The following is a 15,679-nucleotide window of genomic DNA, read 5'->3' as shown; positions in this document are numbered from 1 at the left end:
TTTCAGAGGGCCCTGTTTTCTGCACGCTGACAATTGGGCACCAGTGGCCCAAGGTGGGGGGTCTTATGCTGTGCTCAGTGTATACCTTGATTATAGGCAGAAGGGAGGGAAAGGGACAAGGGAGAGAGCCAGCGACCGTGGGTACTCCCTCCTAGACTCTTCTTAGAGACCAGCCAGGCCACAGTGCTGCTGTCTCTGGTAACAGTTACGAACTGAACTGGTTTAAACACATGGGTAAATAAAATTGCTCTCTTCCAAGTCTTTCCCCTGTGACATGTTCTTGGGTTGGACACTAAGCCCCATAGGACTCTGTTTTCTGATTGATAAAATGATGGAATCAGAAGTGGTAGTTGGCAAAGAACTTTAGCTTAAGTATTCAAGAGAATACTTAAGTAAACTTGAAGTTGTTGAATTTTTAACAGGAAGGTTAATAGTGCTTTTTTAAATGTTTGAGCAGATGTTCAGAATTGCCCATTTTAAGGACGGGGTTCTGAAAGGAGAGAATAAGAGAAAGGTTAATTAGGTATCCAGCTGTTTGCAGGACTGCTCATTGACTGTGTGTGTGTGTGTGTGTGTGTGTGTGTGTGTGTGTGTGTTTTAATTTAAATTAAAGTAATACCTGTTCACAAGGAATCAAGCTGTATAGGAAGGCCTTAAGAAAAAAAGGAAACTTCTCCCATCCATCCTACTAATGCCTGCTCATTTTTCTCAATGTTAACTAATCTTGAGTGGTTCTGGGTTCATTCATTCATTCATTCATTATTTTAATGTTTATTTATTTTTGAGAGGAGTGTGAGTGGGGGAGGGACAGAGAGAGAGGGGGACAGAGGATCCAAAGCAGGCTCTGTACTGACAGCAGAGAGCCCGATGTGGGGCTCGATCTCACAAATCATGAGATCATGGCCTGAGCTAAAGTCGGACACTTAACCGACTGAGCCACCCAAGCACCCCATTTGTGCTTTAGTTGATTACCATAATAACCTTATGTCATAATACTCATACTTCTCTCTCCTGAATCATCTGCTTTGAAGATAGTGTTGACTCTCCCTGTATAATTGAAGAGGAAATTTCCTCCTTCTGGTACAACTCCCAATTTTCTTCTTCTTCTTCTTTTTTTTTTAATTTCTATATTGTCAAGATTTAGAATGCTCCACTAAGTCTTTAATGTTTGTTTGTAGGTTGCTTCTGAAAATTTGCAAAAAAAAACCAATGAAGTTATTAACATCCTCATATTCCTCCTTCCTCTTTTGTTAATTATATACTGTGAAGGTGTAATATATTTCTCATTGAAATATAAATTCTTGCTATTTTTTACTATTTGTTCCATAATTAAATGGACTCATTTCTAACCATGAGTCTTATTATAGCTTCGTATGGCCAAATTCTTTTTTTAATTCATCTCTCAAATATGTGAATTTCTTTTTTTCTTTCTGACAAAGCATTTTTGAAGGGCTTATGTGTGCTATATAGTCTGAGTTCTTTCATGTTGGAAATGTGAATAGCACTTTCTGGATTTAATATTATTTTAGTCATAATTTTTTTTTCTTCTAAAATCTTCTGGATTTAATATTCTTTTAGTCATAATTTTTTTTTCTTCTAAAATTTTCTTCTAAATTTTGTGGAAATTTTTTTTTAACATTTATTGTTGAGAGACAGAGACAGACAGAGCATGAGCATGGGAGGGACAGAGAGAGGGGGAGACATGGAATCTGAAACAGGCTCCAGGATCTGAGCTGTCAGCACAGAGCCCCACATGGGCCTCAAATTCACAAACCACGAGATCATGACCAGAGCCAAAGTCAGACGCTTAACTGACTGAGCCACCCAGGTGCCCCTGTAGAAATTTCTTAAAATGAACGTGACTCGAGGAGAATCTAATGCCATCCTGATTTTCTTTCCCTTTTAAGGTGATTTATTTTTCTGCCTGAGTGCCCAAGGAATTGATTCTTTTTTCTTTAAATCCAAAGTCTTGAGCAGAATGTATTTCCATGGTCCTATTACTGTATGAAATTTTCCTATGGCCAGTGTATATTTTTCCTGTTAAAAGAATTGGGTTTTATGTCAGGGAGATTTTCTTCTATTTTTCAGTGATTTTTTTTGCATTCTATTTTCCTATACTTCTGAGACATAATTTCCTTTATTGCTGCTTTGTTTTCATCTGTCTTCCATGTCCATTAGCTTCTTTCTGATGGCAAAATCAGTTTGTGTTACTTAATCTGCATTCGGGTTGATTACCTCGAGCTTCTCTATTGATAGCCTGATTTTAAATTTATGATTATAAAACATTTTAAGCATACAAAAGGAGAGATGAGCATAAATATAAGGTATGAAGAGTACTAACCAAATGAGCCCATATATCCGCACAATCCAGTGTAAGAACTAGACGAATCTTAACCATGTATTAAAATTCCTATTTGCCTTGCCCTGATTCCATGCCCTCCCCTCCCTTCAGTCTCAAAAGTTAATAACATCTTGAGTCTTGTGCTTAGCATAAAAAGCTTAAAAATATGATTTAGTATATCCTAATCAACATAGTTTTACTTTTGAATACATTCAACCTTTTTTTAATAAAAGAAATCATTCTTCAGCAACCTGATTTTCCCCCCTAAAATTCAGTTTGTGAAATTAATGTATGTTTAACACGTGTACCTCTGGTTCCCTGTGACTGTGGAAGAGTATTCCTCATTTGGATATACCGCTATTTACTCATTTGTTTCCCTATCAGTAGTTACTTCTGGCTCATTGTAAATTTTTATAATTTACATATTTATAATTACAATTTATAATTTACAAATAATAATGAAATTATAATTTACATCTATAATTACCAGTATTATAATTAAATCTTTAGTACAGCTTATCTTTTTTTTAACATTAATTTATTTTTGAGAAAGAGAGCATGCGGGAGTGGGGAGGGGCAGAGAGAGAGAGAGAGAGACACAGAATCTGAAGCAGGCTCCAGGCTCTGAGCCGTCAGCACAGAGCCTGACGTGGGGCTCAAACTCACGAACCCAGGAGATCATGACCTGAGCCAAGTCGGACCCTTTACTGACAGCCACCCAGACACCTCTAGTACAGCTTATCTTGAATATACGTTCAAATATTCCTCTGGAGTGTGTATTTTTAGCTGGTGATATTTCTGAGGTGGACAGTGAGTACCTCTTTCAACTTTTTTGATGCCAAATGTTTTTCCAAAATGGTTATAAGTAATTGGAATGTAATATATTTTCTTCCTGCATATTAGTTAAGTATTATTCCGTTATTATGTTGCTTTGCTTCTTGGTTGTTTCTTTGGACCCCAAGTGTCTCATTTACTCTCAGCTCTTTTGCCTTATCATCTTGTCTTTAAAATCGTGTTCGATTTAATCCCTATTCTCTTTGATTGATACTTTTCTCTTACTTTCTCATTTGATTTGATCCTTAAGATGACATGAAGGGATCGGTGCTATTATATTCCCATTTTCTTTTAATTTTTTTTAAGTTTATTCATTTTTCAGAGACAGTGAGACAAAGCACGAGTGGGGAAGGGGCAGAGAGAGAGGGGGACACAGAATCTGAAGCAGGCTCCAGGCTCTGAGCCATCAGCACAGAGCCCGATGCGAGTCTCGAACTCACAAACGGTGAGATCATGACCTGAGCCGAAGTCGGCTGCTCAACCGACTCAGCCACCCAGGCTCTCCTAGTCTCGTTTTACACGTGAATGAAAGGACTTCCAAGAAACTATGTGTCTTGGCCAAAGTCTTAGAGCTACTAAGTGGAGAATCTGACAGTAGCACCCAAGTCTTTCACCTCCAAAACGCTTGATTTTTCCACGTCTTTGAGACAAGATACAATTCAACACTATATGGTATTGTGTGGTATAGCTTCTAAGACTAACTAAGCTTCCGAACTGCACAGGCATAAATGACAACACCTTTTAATGCACGTAACTCAGTGAAAAACCTCCCAAGCGAGATAAGAACTTCACCAAGTGAAATTATTACCATGATCTATCTTGGAAATCACTGTGATACTAAAAGGGTGAATTCTACTGCTGCCACTACCTAAAGTGTGTGCGTGTGTATGTGTGTGTGTGTGCATGTGTGGGCACAATTTAAGCAGCCAATACAAGTGACAGAACTATTGAAGGGTTTTTGAAACCCAGTGTAATTGCAAGGAAACAAGATCCAAACAAAGATGTAATGTGGGTTTGCTCGTACCTTGATGGTGTCCAGAGAGTAGAGCCCTTATTGGAACCTCCCTCTATTCTGAACTCTCTGAGAAGGACCAGGGCCCATAGGGAGAGTCTGTGCAGCAGTGACCATGGTGGATGATGGAGCCTTCCTCTGGATTAGTAGCCTTCTCCAGCTCTTGGGGAGATGCATTAAAGTTCCTTTTTCCTGTAAAGGATGGTGCTACAAAGTTTCGGCTTTGGAAGAAGGGTGTGTGAGAAGACAGGCTAACGCAAAATTTTCTGTACTGAGAGTGCTGTAAACCAAAGGTGAAGGAACATTGACTCAAAGACTTCTATCCAGAATTAGCTATTCTCTTGTTTTAGAGCTATTATTGGTTGGATTTATGTCCTGTTTTCAAATACCTTTGTCAACAAACTGTATTCAGATTTAGAATTTCCAAATAAACTATTTTCATTGTTTCCTCATTATTGGTCTGCAGGAGATAAATAAATGTGCAGTGTGAAAAAAAGAACTGCAAAGCATCCAAATAAGTTTGGGTGTCTTTGATTTAACCAAGCCAAACAGTTTTCTTTCCTGCAAAATTCTTCAAAGCAATTGATATTGCTAAGGATATCTCTGATTTTGTAAGAGGGATATATATTATAAAGAAGTTCCAAAATTATTTGATCATGAAGCTCTTATGTTCGTGGACTCCAGGAATATATTTGGGGGGAAATTGGGCTTTCTTCTAATCATAAAATGTTAGAACTAGAAGGAGCCTTAGATCAACTCGTTTTAAATTTTAATTTTGCAAGGAGGGAAACCAGAATTTATGGACTTTAGTGACTTGCCCGAGATCACACAGCTCTTTGGTAGTAAAGGTAGGGCTAGAATTCATATCTTCAGATTCCTGATCTAGTGTGCTTTGAATTGAATGAAATTAAATGAAGTCACATGATACAGTGACCTACCGGCAGGCCTTTTTTCCTATTTCATAATGCGGTATTCCCTTCTTTACCAGTGAGAATAATGAGACTCAAAATTATTTCCTATGAATCCCAAATTGCCCTTTTGACAGCTCATAAAATCCTCCCTCCAAAGCCTTATTATATCTCAGATGTTCCTAAGGGGTCAATAGTCCAGGATTATTCTCTGTAAATTCTCCATAGAGAATAATATCATGCTCACTTGGATATCCTATCACATTGGTCTCTCTAGCAAAACTTAGGAAGCTCCCCTTCTAGCATTCTGACCCAAGTTGACGAGGCAGTTTTATACACTACCTTGTGCAAAGTCTCGTACCCCATAGGCAGAATTTAGAAAGGGCTTAAAATCCAGAAGTGGAATCCCTTTGTGTCAGGCAGAGGGGCAGTGTGTATCAGAAACCTTTAAAATTGCCATGTTCTTCTCACCAAACTCCACACCCAAAAAACAAATAATCCAGTGAAGAAATGGGCAGAAAACATGAATAGACACTTCTCTAAAGAAGACATACGGATGGCCAACAGGCGCATGAAAAGATGCTCAACGTCACTCCTCATCAGGGAAATACAAATCAAAACCACACTGAGATACCACCTCACCCCAGTCAGAGTGGCTAAAATGAATAAATCAGGAGACTATAGATGCTGGAGAGGATGTGGAGAAACGGGAACCCTCTCGCACTGCTGGTGGGAATGAACACTGGTGCAGCCTCTCTGGAAAACAGTGTGAAGGCTCCTCAAAAAATTAAAAATAGACCTACCCTATGACCCAGCAATAGCACTGCTAGGAATTGACCCAAGGGATACAGGAGTGCTGATGCATCGGGGCACTTGTACTCCAATGTTTCTAGCAGCACTTTCAACAATAGCCAAATTATGGAAAGAGCCTAAATGTCCATCAACTGATGAATGGATAAAGAAATTGTGGTTTATATACACAATGGAAAATACTACGTGGCAATGTGAAAGAATGAAATATGGCCTTTTGTAGCAACGTGCATGGAACTGGAGAGTGTGAGGCTAAGTGAAATAAGTCATACAGAGAAAGACAGATACCATATGTTTTTACTCTTATGTGGATCCTGAGAAAGTTAACAGAAACCCATGGGGGAGGGGACGGAATAAAAAAAAAAAAGACGTTAGAGAGGGAGAGATCCAAAACATAAGAGACTCTTAAAAACTGAGAACAAACTGAGGGTTGATGGGGGGGAAGGGGGGTGATGGGTATTGAGGAGGGCACCTGTTGGGATGAGCACTGGGTGTTGTATGGAAACCAATTTGACAATAAATTTCATATTAAAATAATAATAATAATAATAATAATAATAATAATAATAATAATATAAAATGGCCGTGTTCTTTAAATGCACCAGAAGCAGTGGGAAGTATTTGTTATTATTTGTTCAAACGCTGTTATAACGATGAAAAATGTGCCGTAACCTCAATGTCCGATAACTTGGGGTTGGTTAAATGAATCAGAGTATTTTTTGAAATACTATACAACCAGTAGAAATGGCGTTGTAGAAAACTTCATGGAATGGCGTTTAAAACAGAAGTTCCTGACAGGTAGGCCAGGACGGATATAGTGATGCCCTTTGTCCCCGTGGGAGCTAGTCAGGTTCTAGTGCAACCTGAGCCCTCAGCTCAAATATCTCAAGGTGCCAAAACAAAATATTTTACATTTTCATAAACAGAGAGACACTCACATGTCTGCTGAGGGATATACTTTGCCCACCTCTGGATATGACAATACAAACGATCTTTATTTTCATGTTTTTTCTCACCTGCGTTTCTCTTTTTTAATGCATAGTACTCTTTAACAAAAATAATGTGACAGTAATAATTTTAAAACTTACACAGCCTTTAATACACTTTATCTTGTTTTATCCTCAAGCCGGCCTGTGAGATAGGCGCTACTATTATTCTTTTTACTATATAAATGCTATTTTTAAATTCCATATTTGAAGCCATTAAGAACCGAACAAGTTGATGCAGGCAGAAAGGAAAAGGTGGAAATGAGATATTTCTGAAAGGTAGACATAAGAGAACACAGTTACTAATTGTCTGTGGGAAGCAGCTAGGCCCCCAGGATGTTGAAGATTATTGTATTCGTGAACAAAAGAGAATCAAGGAAATACAAGATTATATAGAAGTTTTAAGAAAGTCTAGAGGAAGCCGAGAAGAGCAGGGCACCAAAAGCCTTAACCTTTAGGCTTTGTCTCTACAGGGAAAAATCCCATGAGCCCCATGACCTAGACTTCCACATGTATCATCCATGATAAAATGGAATTCCAAGAGTCCTTGTGGATGGACAAATGTCGACAGTGGGTGACACATTCATAGTTTTCTTCATTGTTTTTCCAGATCAGAGATTAATTTATTCCGTCTTTAAAAACAAAAAAAAGTTTAAGTAGGGGCGCCTGGGTGGCTCAGGCAGTTGAATGTCCAACTTCAGCTCAGGTCGTGATCTCATGGGTTCGTGAGTTCGAGCCCCACGTCAGGCTGTGTGTTGACAGCTCAGAGCCTGGAGCCTGCTTTGGATTCTGTGTCTCCCTCTCTCACTGCTGCTTACCCGCTCATGCTCTGTCTCTGTCTCCTTCAAAAATAAATAAACATTAAAAAAAAAAGTTTAAGTAGAAAAGACTTTTAATAAGTTTATGGGGCATGTGTTGGTAAGCAGCACCCTAGAAGGACTGTCTCGAGGTGAAGGTTACCCTAGCTATGTGACGAAGTAATCAGAAATGGAACAAATGCGATGGAATCATGACGAACACATGGTGTGCCACATTCATGACAAAGAAAGGGATCAAGTTGTGAAAATACAAAATGGAAGTTGTCTGTGCATAAACACAACGAGCAAAGATCTAAGAGTCTCGGAGAGCCACAACTCCAAAAGGAATGTGCTGTCTACATTTATGCTCGTGCATATAAGATGTTTATTAGGAAATGTATTTTTCAGGCAGTAGAAAGACATAAATGTAATAATGCAAGTTCTTTGACATATTTGGCGTTAAGAAGAAATACATTAGAAATATAAAAATACAGATCTCTTCAAGGTCCCACTTTGAAGAGAACGCAAAGTTATTAAACAGAATACAGAAGACATCAAAGAAAAAGGAGTACATAACTGTAAAATGTGCTTCTACAGAAAGGGCAAGAATGTGCTCTTACTTATTTTTGGACTCCAAAGGCCAAAGGATAATTTAATGAGCGTCAGGATCATTAATTTGTGCAAGATTCTTGTAAAGAGTTCTTTGGCGTCTTTACTGAAGGCAGAATGATGGAAAATAAGCTGAAACCATGAACAAAAACACAATTCCTCAAAAGTACAGGCGCATATGAATATACACATATGCAGACAACACACCTTCATGCACACCTTCATGCACACACACACGTGTACATGTGTGTAAAGAGTCCGGAGAGGGGTATACATCAAACTCTCCATAGTTACTATTTGCATGTGGCACAATTACAGGTGTCTTTATTTGTGTCATATCTGTGTCTTCTCACAGTAAACACGAACTATTTGTACATTAAGAAAAACAAGTTTGTTTTTTTTTCAAGGGTTTATAGAAACAAACATGTCTCTTCCCTCTCATCCCTATCACGGTGTCAACCCTTAATCTGTAGACCTTTTTTTTTTTTTTTTTTTTTTTTTTTTTGTAAGACCCTGTAGAACATCAGTACTGGCACCTAGCACCCTGTCTTATCTTTTTCAGATGCTGGTGAAAAATAACCACCTTTCAGACAAGATCATTGTTTTGCCAGGGAAAATCGAGGACATCTCTCTTCCCGAAGCCATCGACGTGATCGTGTCCGAACCGATGGGGTACATGCTGTTTAATGAAAGGATGTTGGAGAGTTACCTTCATTCCAAAAAGTGGCTAAAAGCAAATGGTGAGTTGTCCAATTCCCGATTCAGAAGATAAGCTAACTCTTCCGTAAAACTTTACCATCCTCTACCCCCCGCCATATTTAATTTTGGGCAGAAAGGAGGGGAGGGCATTTCTATGATAGCAGTTTTTAAATTTTTCTCATCTTAATCTTCCATAAGAAATCAGCTAGTCTCCAGCCATAAAGCCACAGAGGGTAGTGTGCTGCACAGTATTAAATAGAGGTAGAGAGGACCAGTTCCGAGCTATATATTTGTGTCCTGTTTCTATCACTTTCTTCATTAAGGAACTTGGCCGGACACTTGACCTTTTGACTTTGGTTTTGTCATCTGTATATGAAAAATAACCTCTAAAAAAAACTTTCTATGGGCGCCTGGGTGGCTCAGTCAGTTGGGCGTCCGTCTTCGGCCCAGGTCATGGTCTCACAGGTTCGTAAGTTCAAGCCCTGCGTTGGGCTCTCTGCTGACAGCTCAGAGCCTAGAGCCTGCTTCGGATTCTGTGTCTCCCTCTCTCTCTTCCCTCCCCGGCTCGCACTCTGTCTCTCTTTCCCTGTGATCAGTACTGAGATGATAATATAAAATCCCGCGTTCTTTTTGTGCTTACCAGGTATCTACATGTGCTAAGCAATCTACATAAATTCATTTATGAGGATCTTACCAAGTGTGAAGGTTGGAGGTTTTTAATTTATTTGAAAGGTCAGCGCTGAGGTTCTTGGTGATTTTACGGTCCTCCCCCATGGGATGTTTGGCAACGTCTGGAGACCTTTTGGTTTGTCACAACTCAGGGAGGGGAGCTACCGGCATCTGGTAGGACAGGCCAGGTGGGTTGCTCAATGTCCTTCAGAGTGTAGGACCGCCTACCCCCCCATAAAGAGCTCTCCAGCCCAAAACGTCAGCAATACCAAGACTGAGACTGGCCCCCATTTATGAAGAGAAAATGGAAGCCCCGTGGGAGCAAAGAACTTGACAAGGACACACCTCTACTGAATGACAGAGCCGGGGTTCGAACCCAGGTCAGTCTGACCCTGAAGCCCACACTCAGGACTCCTGCATGTGCCCTAACTTTCCTCTCTACTGGAGAGAGTAGACACGCTTCCACAGAATGTCTTTTTTCAAATGGAGCATGGGAAGTGACCAGCCAGTTTTAAAAGTGGCTCATTACACTTCGAGCACCTTACCAGTGCCATGGCTCCCTGCCTTGACATCCAGTGAAGACAAAATAGTGACAGCCACCAGCACCATTCTAACTCCCAGTTAGGCAGTACATGCATTCCAAGTGTATGCATGTTGTTTTTTTTTTAATTTTGTTTTAATGGTTTTTTTTTGAGAGAGAGAGGGAGACAGAGCACGAGTGGGGGAGGGCCAGAGAGAGAGGGAGACACAGAATCCGAAGCAGGCTCCAGGCTCCGAGCTGTCAGCACAGAGCCCAACGCGGGGCTCGAACTCACAAACCGTGAGATCATGCCCTGAGCCGGTCAGACGCTTAACCCACTGAGCCACCCAGGTGCCCCCAAGTGTTATGTTAAATTAAAGCCTGAGGCTCCTCTATAATTTCCTGCGTGGTTCAAAATGTAGGGACCCTGAGATAAGCACTTAAAAAAGAAACTCCTGCAAAAATAAATGAGTAAAAAGGTAAAGTATACCTGATGTCACAAACTTCATTAACATGCTTGTTGTGTAAACAGCCCAGGAAGGTCTCCTAAGCCTGTTGTTTACGTGACAAAACTGAATTGTGGAAATGCATGTAAAGGAACAGGCTGCTTGGATTTCTTACTCAGTGCCCTTCAGAAAGAATTCTTACATTTTTTTTTCTGGATTTCTTTTCACATGGCTGAGTACTTGCCACTGGGGAGATCGTGAACATGGTAAATTCACCTGCATCTGTTGAGTCCCTCCAGGCCAAGTACCTAGACCTAATATCGGGGTATTCTTTCCCCCCAGATATTTGTAATGGATATGACTAGGCTGTATATCTTTAACTAGACAAGTAGACATGAATACCGACTTGATCTTCCTTTTAACCCATGTGCTCCTGAAGGAAGATTGGTTTTTTGCTAATTATTTCTATTCTCCGTGAAAATAAGGCGTAACTTACAACATCAAATAATGTTAAAAAGATTTCTAATAGATAGGAACCCTCTGCCTCACCTCTTCCTGTCCTCACATTTCCCCCACCGAAGGCTATCCCTTTCAGCCACATCTGCTATTTCTTCCATGATGTACCTATATATTTTGACATAAAAGTATATTTCAATGTAAAAGTGTATATATTGCTATTTTTGTCACTCTCTGGTTGAGAAGTTCACTCCCCTTGCTTCCCTCCCCCCTCCCCCATCTTCTCAATATATTTATACAGGTCCTGAATCCCTGTTCCAAACCCTTGAGGCCAGATGTGTTTCAGAATTCAGAATCTGGAGGACTCGGGACTGGTAATACGGTCGTATTACCATGGATTACTTAAATCTCCAGTGGGGCCTGAGGCAAGGCTCCGTAATGAAACATGTTACATTTCTGCCACAAAACATGGGAATGTGGCTACCAAGTGTGATAAATGAAGGCTGTAAATAAACTCACGTAGGCTCAGGTCAGGGTTTGCTGTCAGATGATGTTGCTGCAAACGTACGAAGCTTGGTTGCTTCACGGAGCTTTTTTTGGATTTCACAATTTAATATAAAGAAATATAGACCGAGATCATCATTTGGCGAGATCAGTAATGGACGTTTATATTATGACGACAACACAAATATCATTCCGCGCTGAGTCGAGGGGTATAGTGGGTGCATTTGTATTTTCTCATGAAATCTTCTGGTCTTTTTGGAGTCATTTTTTATTAGCTTGGGTTGTTTTTTTTTTTTTTTTTTTTTTATAAGCTCATGGCTAATTGTTTCCATGCTCCAAGAGGTCAGACAGATCCTCTCAATATGTAGTCTGTGGAGGCCTTCCTTCTGTGGCCCCTCTGTCTTTGTCTCCTACATGGGACATGCTTGTTCCCAGTCCTCTTGCATGCTTTCCATCATTATTCTTCTGTCTTCTTTCTTGGGGTACACCGTCATTTCAGCAAAGAGTATCCTCTAACAGCTTTTGGAGAAAAGGTATCTGAGAAGTTACTTTTCATTAACCTCTTAGATTATCATTTTGCAGGGTAGGGAACGTGAACTTGGACACAATTTTTACTCAGTATTTTATATTTTATTTATTTTTGAGAGAGAGAGACAGAGCACAAGTGGGGGAGAGGCAGAGAGAGAGGGAGACACAGAATCCGAAGCAGGCTCCAGGCTCCAGGCTCCAGGCTCCAGGCTCCGAGCTGTCAGCACAGCCCACGTGGGACTCGAACTCACAAACCGTGAGTCGGACGCTTAGCCGACTTAGCCACCCAGGCGCCCCTTTACTCAGTATTTTGAAGACATCTCTTTTTGGTTTCTGGTTTCCAATATTGCTACTCAGAGGTCCCATAGCCTTCTGACTCCTGATCCTTTAGAGGGACATAGTTTTCCCCCCTGGATGCTTTTAGTATCTTGCTTTCTCTCTAGCCTTTCTAGCTTTTTCAGTTCTCGTATTGGGCATGGAGTGAAGATGTTTAATCAGAAGACTCATTTTCCTCAACTCTAAGGATTGTTCTTATATTTTTACCTTTGATGATCTCTCCCCCTCCATTGTATATCTTTGAAATTCCCGTTAGGCTCAAGGCTCAGAGCATCTCTAAAGCTTCCCAGGTTTATACAAGTAGGGATACATATTGCTTTTCTAAGGTTGTTTAATCTCCTTTTGTCTTGAAATTGAAAACCCACTAAGAAGTCATTATTGTTTTGACACCAGTGCATGAGATTTAGGTGGAGACATGTGGATGATGTAACAATGGAGGTTTTTCTCTGGCCACCTCTGAAAATACCCTAAATAAAACAATCTGTTCTATTTTCACAGACATTGACGGGAGCGTGGTTAAAATATGGGCCATTGACTGAAGATGAGACTCCATGTCGGGATTTTCCCCTTCTGCTTATTAGCTCTGTGATTGTGGCTGAGTGGCTTAAATTTCCCTGTTCCTTGGTTTTCTCATTTATAAAATGGGCCTAATAATAGAGCCGACTTTCTATTGTTAGGAGAATTAAATGAACTAATACTTGGAAAACCCATAAAAAAAAGTTCATGGCAGAGTTGACATAATCTAGCAATTTTAGGCATTATTTTTGTGACCGCATCTCCAATTTCTAAGGCGATTCTCACTTCTGAAATGGGGTTAGTCGTTCATCTTTCTTTGGTGCGCAGTTTCCTAAGTGACTGTGAAAAAGGGTCTCCCTAAAAATGACAAGAATAATAATGCTGATCACTGTGTCTGCCTGTCCAGAAAGGCCTGACTTCAGGCATGCATTCTAGGTGTTTGCCCACGAAAGAATCTGCCTTTCCCAAGGTGGCTGTACGTATCAGGAACAAAACACATGAGTGGGTGTCCCAGCAAGGAGGGTGGTGAACCTCCAGAGAAGCCGAGCTTCTAGAAACACTTAAAAAGATAATCAGCACGATTATACAGGGACGAAGGCTGAGAATGGAAATAATAATGTGACAGAATGATGGGAATGTAAATTATTTTCAAAGCTGCTATTACAACAATAAGATTTTTAAAGTGAAGGAAGGGCACGGAATTCGCAACACAGGACATATAGGGAGGAAAAAGCCAAAAGCAGAGAAGGCAGTACGCCAGGTTCGATGTCTCACCTAATTCCCCATAAGCTTTGATTGCAGCATAGCTTTGTGACTTGCATTAGTATTCCCTTCTTATATTTCCTCCCGTCTTCTGCCTAATTTTTTTTTTATCCTGGCTTCGAGGCAAGATTAGTTTTCAGCCTCTTGTGTAATAACTGAAATAGAATGAAAGAATATGATGGCCAAGTGGCAGGTGGGTGTACCCTTCTCTCAGAAGGCTGTGGAAGTCAACGTCTGGGTCTTTTGTCTTTTGCTCTTTAGGAATGATGTTCCCGACCTTCAGTGACATCCACTTGGCCCCCTTTTCTGACGAACAGCTCTACATGGAACACTACTCCAGAGCCAACTTTTGGTAATGTTCTCTTCTCTCTTCCATTCCTTTTCCCTTAGAGTAAGCCAGAGTTCGGCATTTGGGGTTACCCAGTTGGCGGGGGGCTGGGGGGCAAGGAGAGGGGTGCTGTGCATGCATAGGATGTTTACCAGCACCCTTGGCCTCTACCTACTAGTTGCCAGGAATGCCTTTTCCCCCGTTGTGAAACCAAAAATGTCTGTCCAGATATTGCCAGATGTCCCTGGCAGGGGAAGCGGGGCACAGAATCATCCCCTGTTGAGAATCACTGGAGTAGACAAACCAGGGAGCTGCTTACGCACTGTCACCCATCCAGAAGACCACCTGTTGCTGGAATGACAGCATCCTCCCGCTGCCTGCTGGCCGTTTCTCCCCACTGAACACCATCCACTCCTTGGGCTCAGAGCTATGGCTTCCGTTAGAACGCACCTCGCGGTCAGAGGGCATGGGAATCAGTACCTCTTGATGTACATGAGTCGATCAAAAATTTTTTCTGGAGTTTTCTCACCAGTTGGCTATTGGCTTTTGGACGGTTCGCTGTCTCTCGAGACCTGGTTTCTTCGCTTGTAAAACGAGAACCAAGACAAAGCCGCTGCCGGTTCTAAACCACCATTCTTGCTGGCATTCTTTTTTGAGAACTGGTTTTTACAAGGAGAATGATGATATTGGACCCACGGGAGGGAGAAACAGAACAGATACCCTCCGAGTGGGAATGCTGGGTGTGTAGGAGGACAGGCATGTACTGGCATATGGAAGCGGATGGATGCTAAAATTTAAGCTTTGAGTTCCAGCTGACGTACGTAGAGCCTTCCAACACAGAGATATATCCACAGTTGATTTCCGGGTTTTTGTTTTTTTTGTTTTTTTTTTTTTTCTCTTTGCAACCCTCCCTCTTGGTGAAGAAGCAGCAGATAGGAGGCACTTTGGTTTCCCAGGTTACCAGCTCTTTGAAGAGTAGGGTCAACAGGCTGAAATTCTTCCTTTCTCTCTGATTTTTTTTTCTTACAAAATAGGCTTTCCTAGCACAGACTTGCACTCGTGGTTTCGGCTCAATCTGTACCTTTGAAGCTCCAAGCCACATACTTCCCAATGGGGGTGAGTGGCTTCTTGGAGCATGGCGGGGGAAGACCCTAATTATGATCATTGTTCTTTGGGCTCCTGCCGACCCTCAATGTTTATATTTTAAATATAAGCCTCCTGAGTGGGTGAAGAGGTTGGAGAGGCAGGAAATTCAGGTAACGGAAGAGACCAGACTCCTGACCCCAGTGGGGCCGCGGGGTAGCGTGTTGTCCGGGTAGCCTCGTGTGCCTTCCCACCTGTTACCACCTGCCGCCAGCTTAGCTCCCTGCGAGTGAATGGTAATGATCACAGCGGATTGGCCAGGCTCACCAGCAGCATACAAACATACTGCTATTTATTCCATCTAAAAAGAAAAAAAAGAACCTTTTTTCTGTCTCACTTCCCCAGTTAGCCACCACCCATCTCTCTGAGTCCCTCTGCAGCCAGATTCCTCAAAAAGCGTTGTCTCTCCTTCCAGTCTCCAACTCTTTCCTTCAGTTTCTCTCTTAAGACATTCCTCCGTGGCCACTCTTACCAA

At 41.2% G+C, this 15,679-nt stretch overlaps 1 protein-coding gene across 2 annotated transcripts in view; it reads left to right on the top strand.

Moving 5' to 3' along the window:
• The window catches only part of LOC121013687 (histone-arginine methyltransferase CARM1-like), a 108,494-nt gene that overhangs the window by 56,524 nt on the left and 36,291 nt on the right, over positions 1-15,679 (top strand). For both annotated transcript variants that reach the window (XM_040449447.1, XM_040449445.1), the window contains exons 5-6: positions 8,860-9,037; positions 13,995-14,085. In XM_040449447.1, the coding sequence (XP_040305381.1) occupies positions 8,860-9,037; positions 13,995-14,085 (269 nt within the window). The remainder of the gene's footprint in view (positions 1-8,859; positions 9,038-13,994; positions 14,086-15,679) is intronic.

This window comes from Herpailurus yagouaroundi, unplaced genomic scaffold, assembly GCF_014898765.1.
Source record: "Herpailurus yagouaroundi ecotype Mexico unplaced genomic scaffold, PumYag 199, whole genome shotgun sequence".
NCBI lineage: Eukaryota > Metazoa > Chordata > Mammalia > Carnivora > Felidae > Herpailurus > Herpailurus yagouaroundi.
The sequence above is the reverse complement of the archived record's forward strand: the minus strand, read 5'-3'. Positions and strand labels throughout refer to the sequence as shown.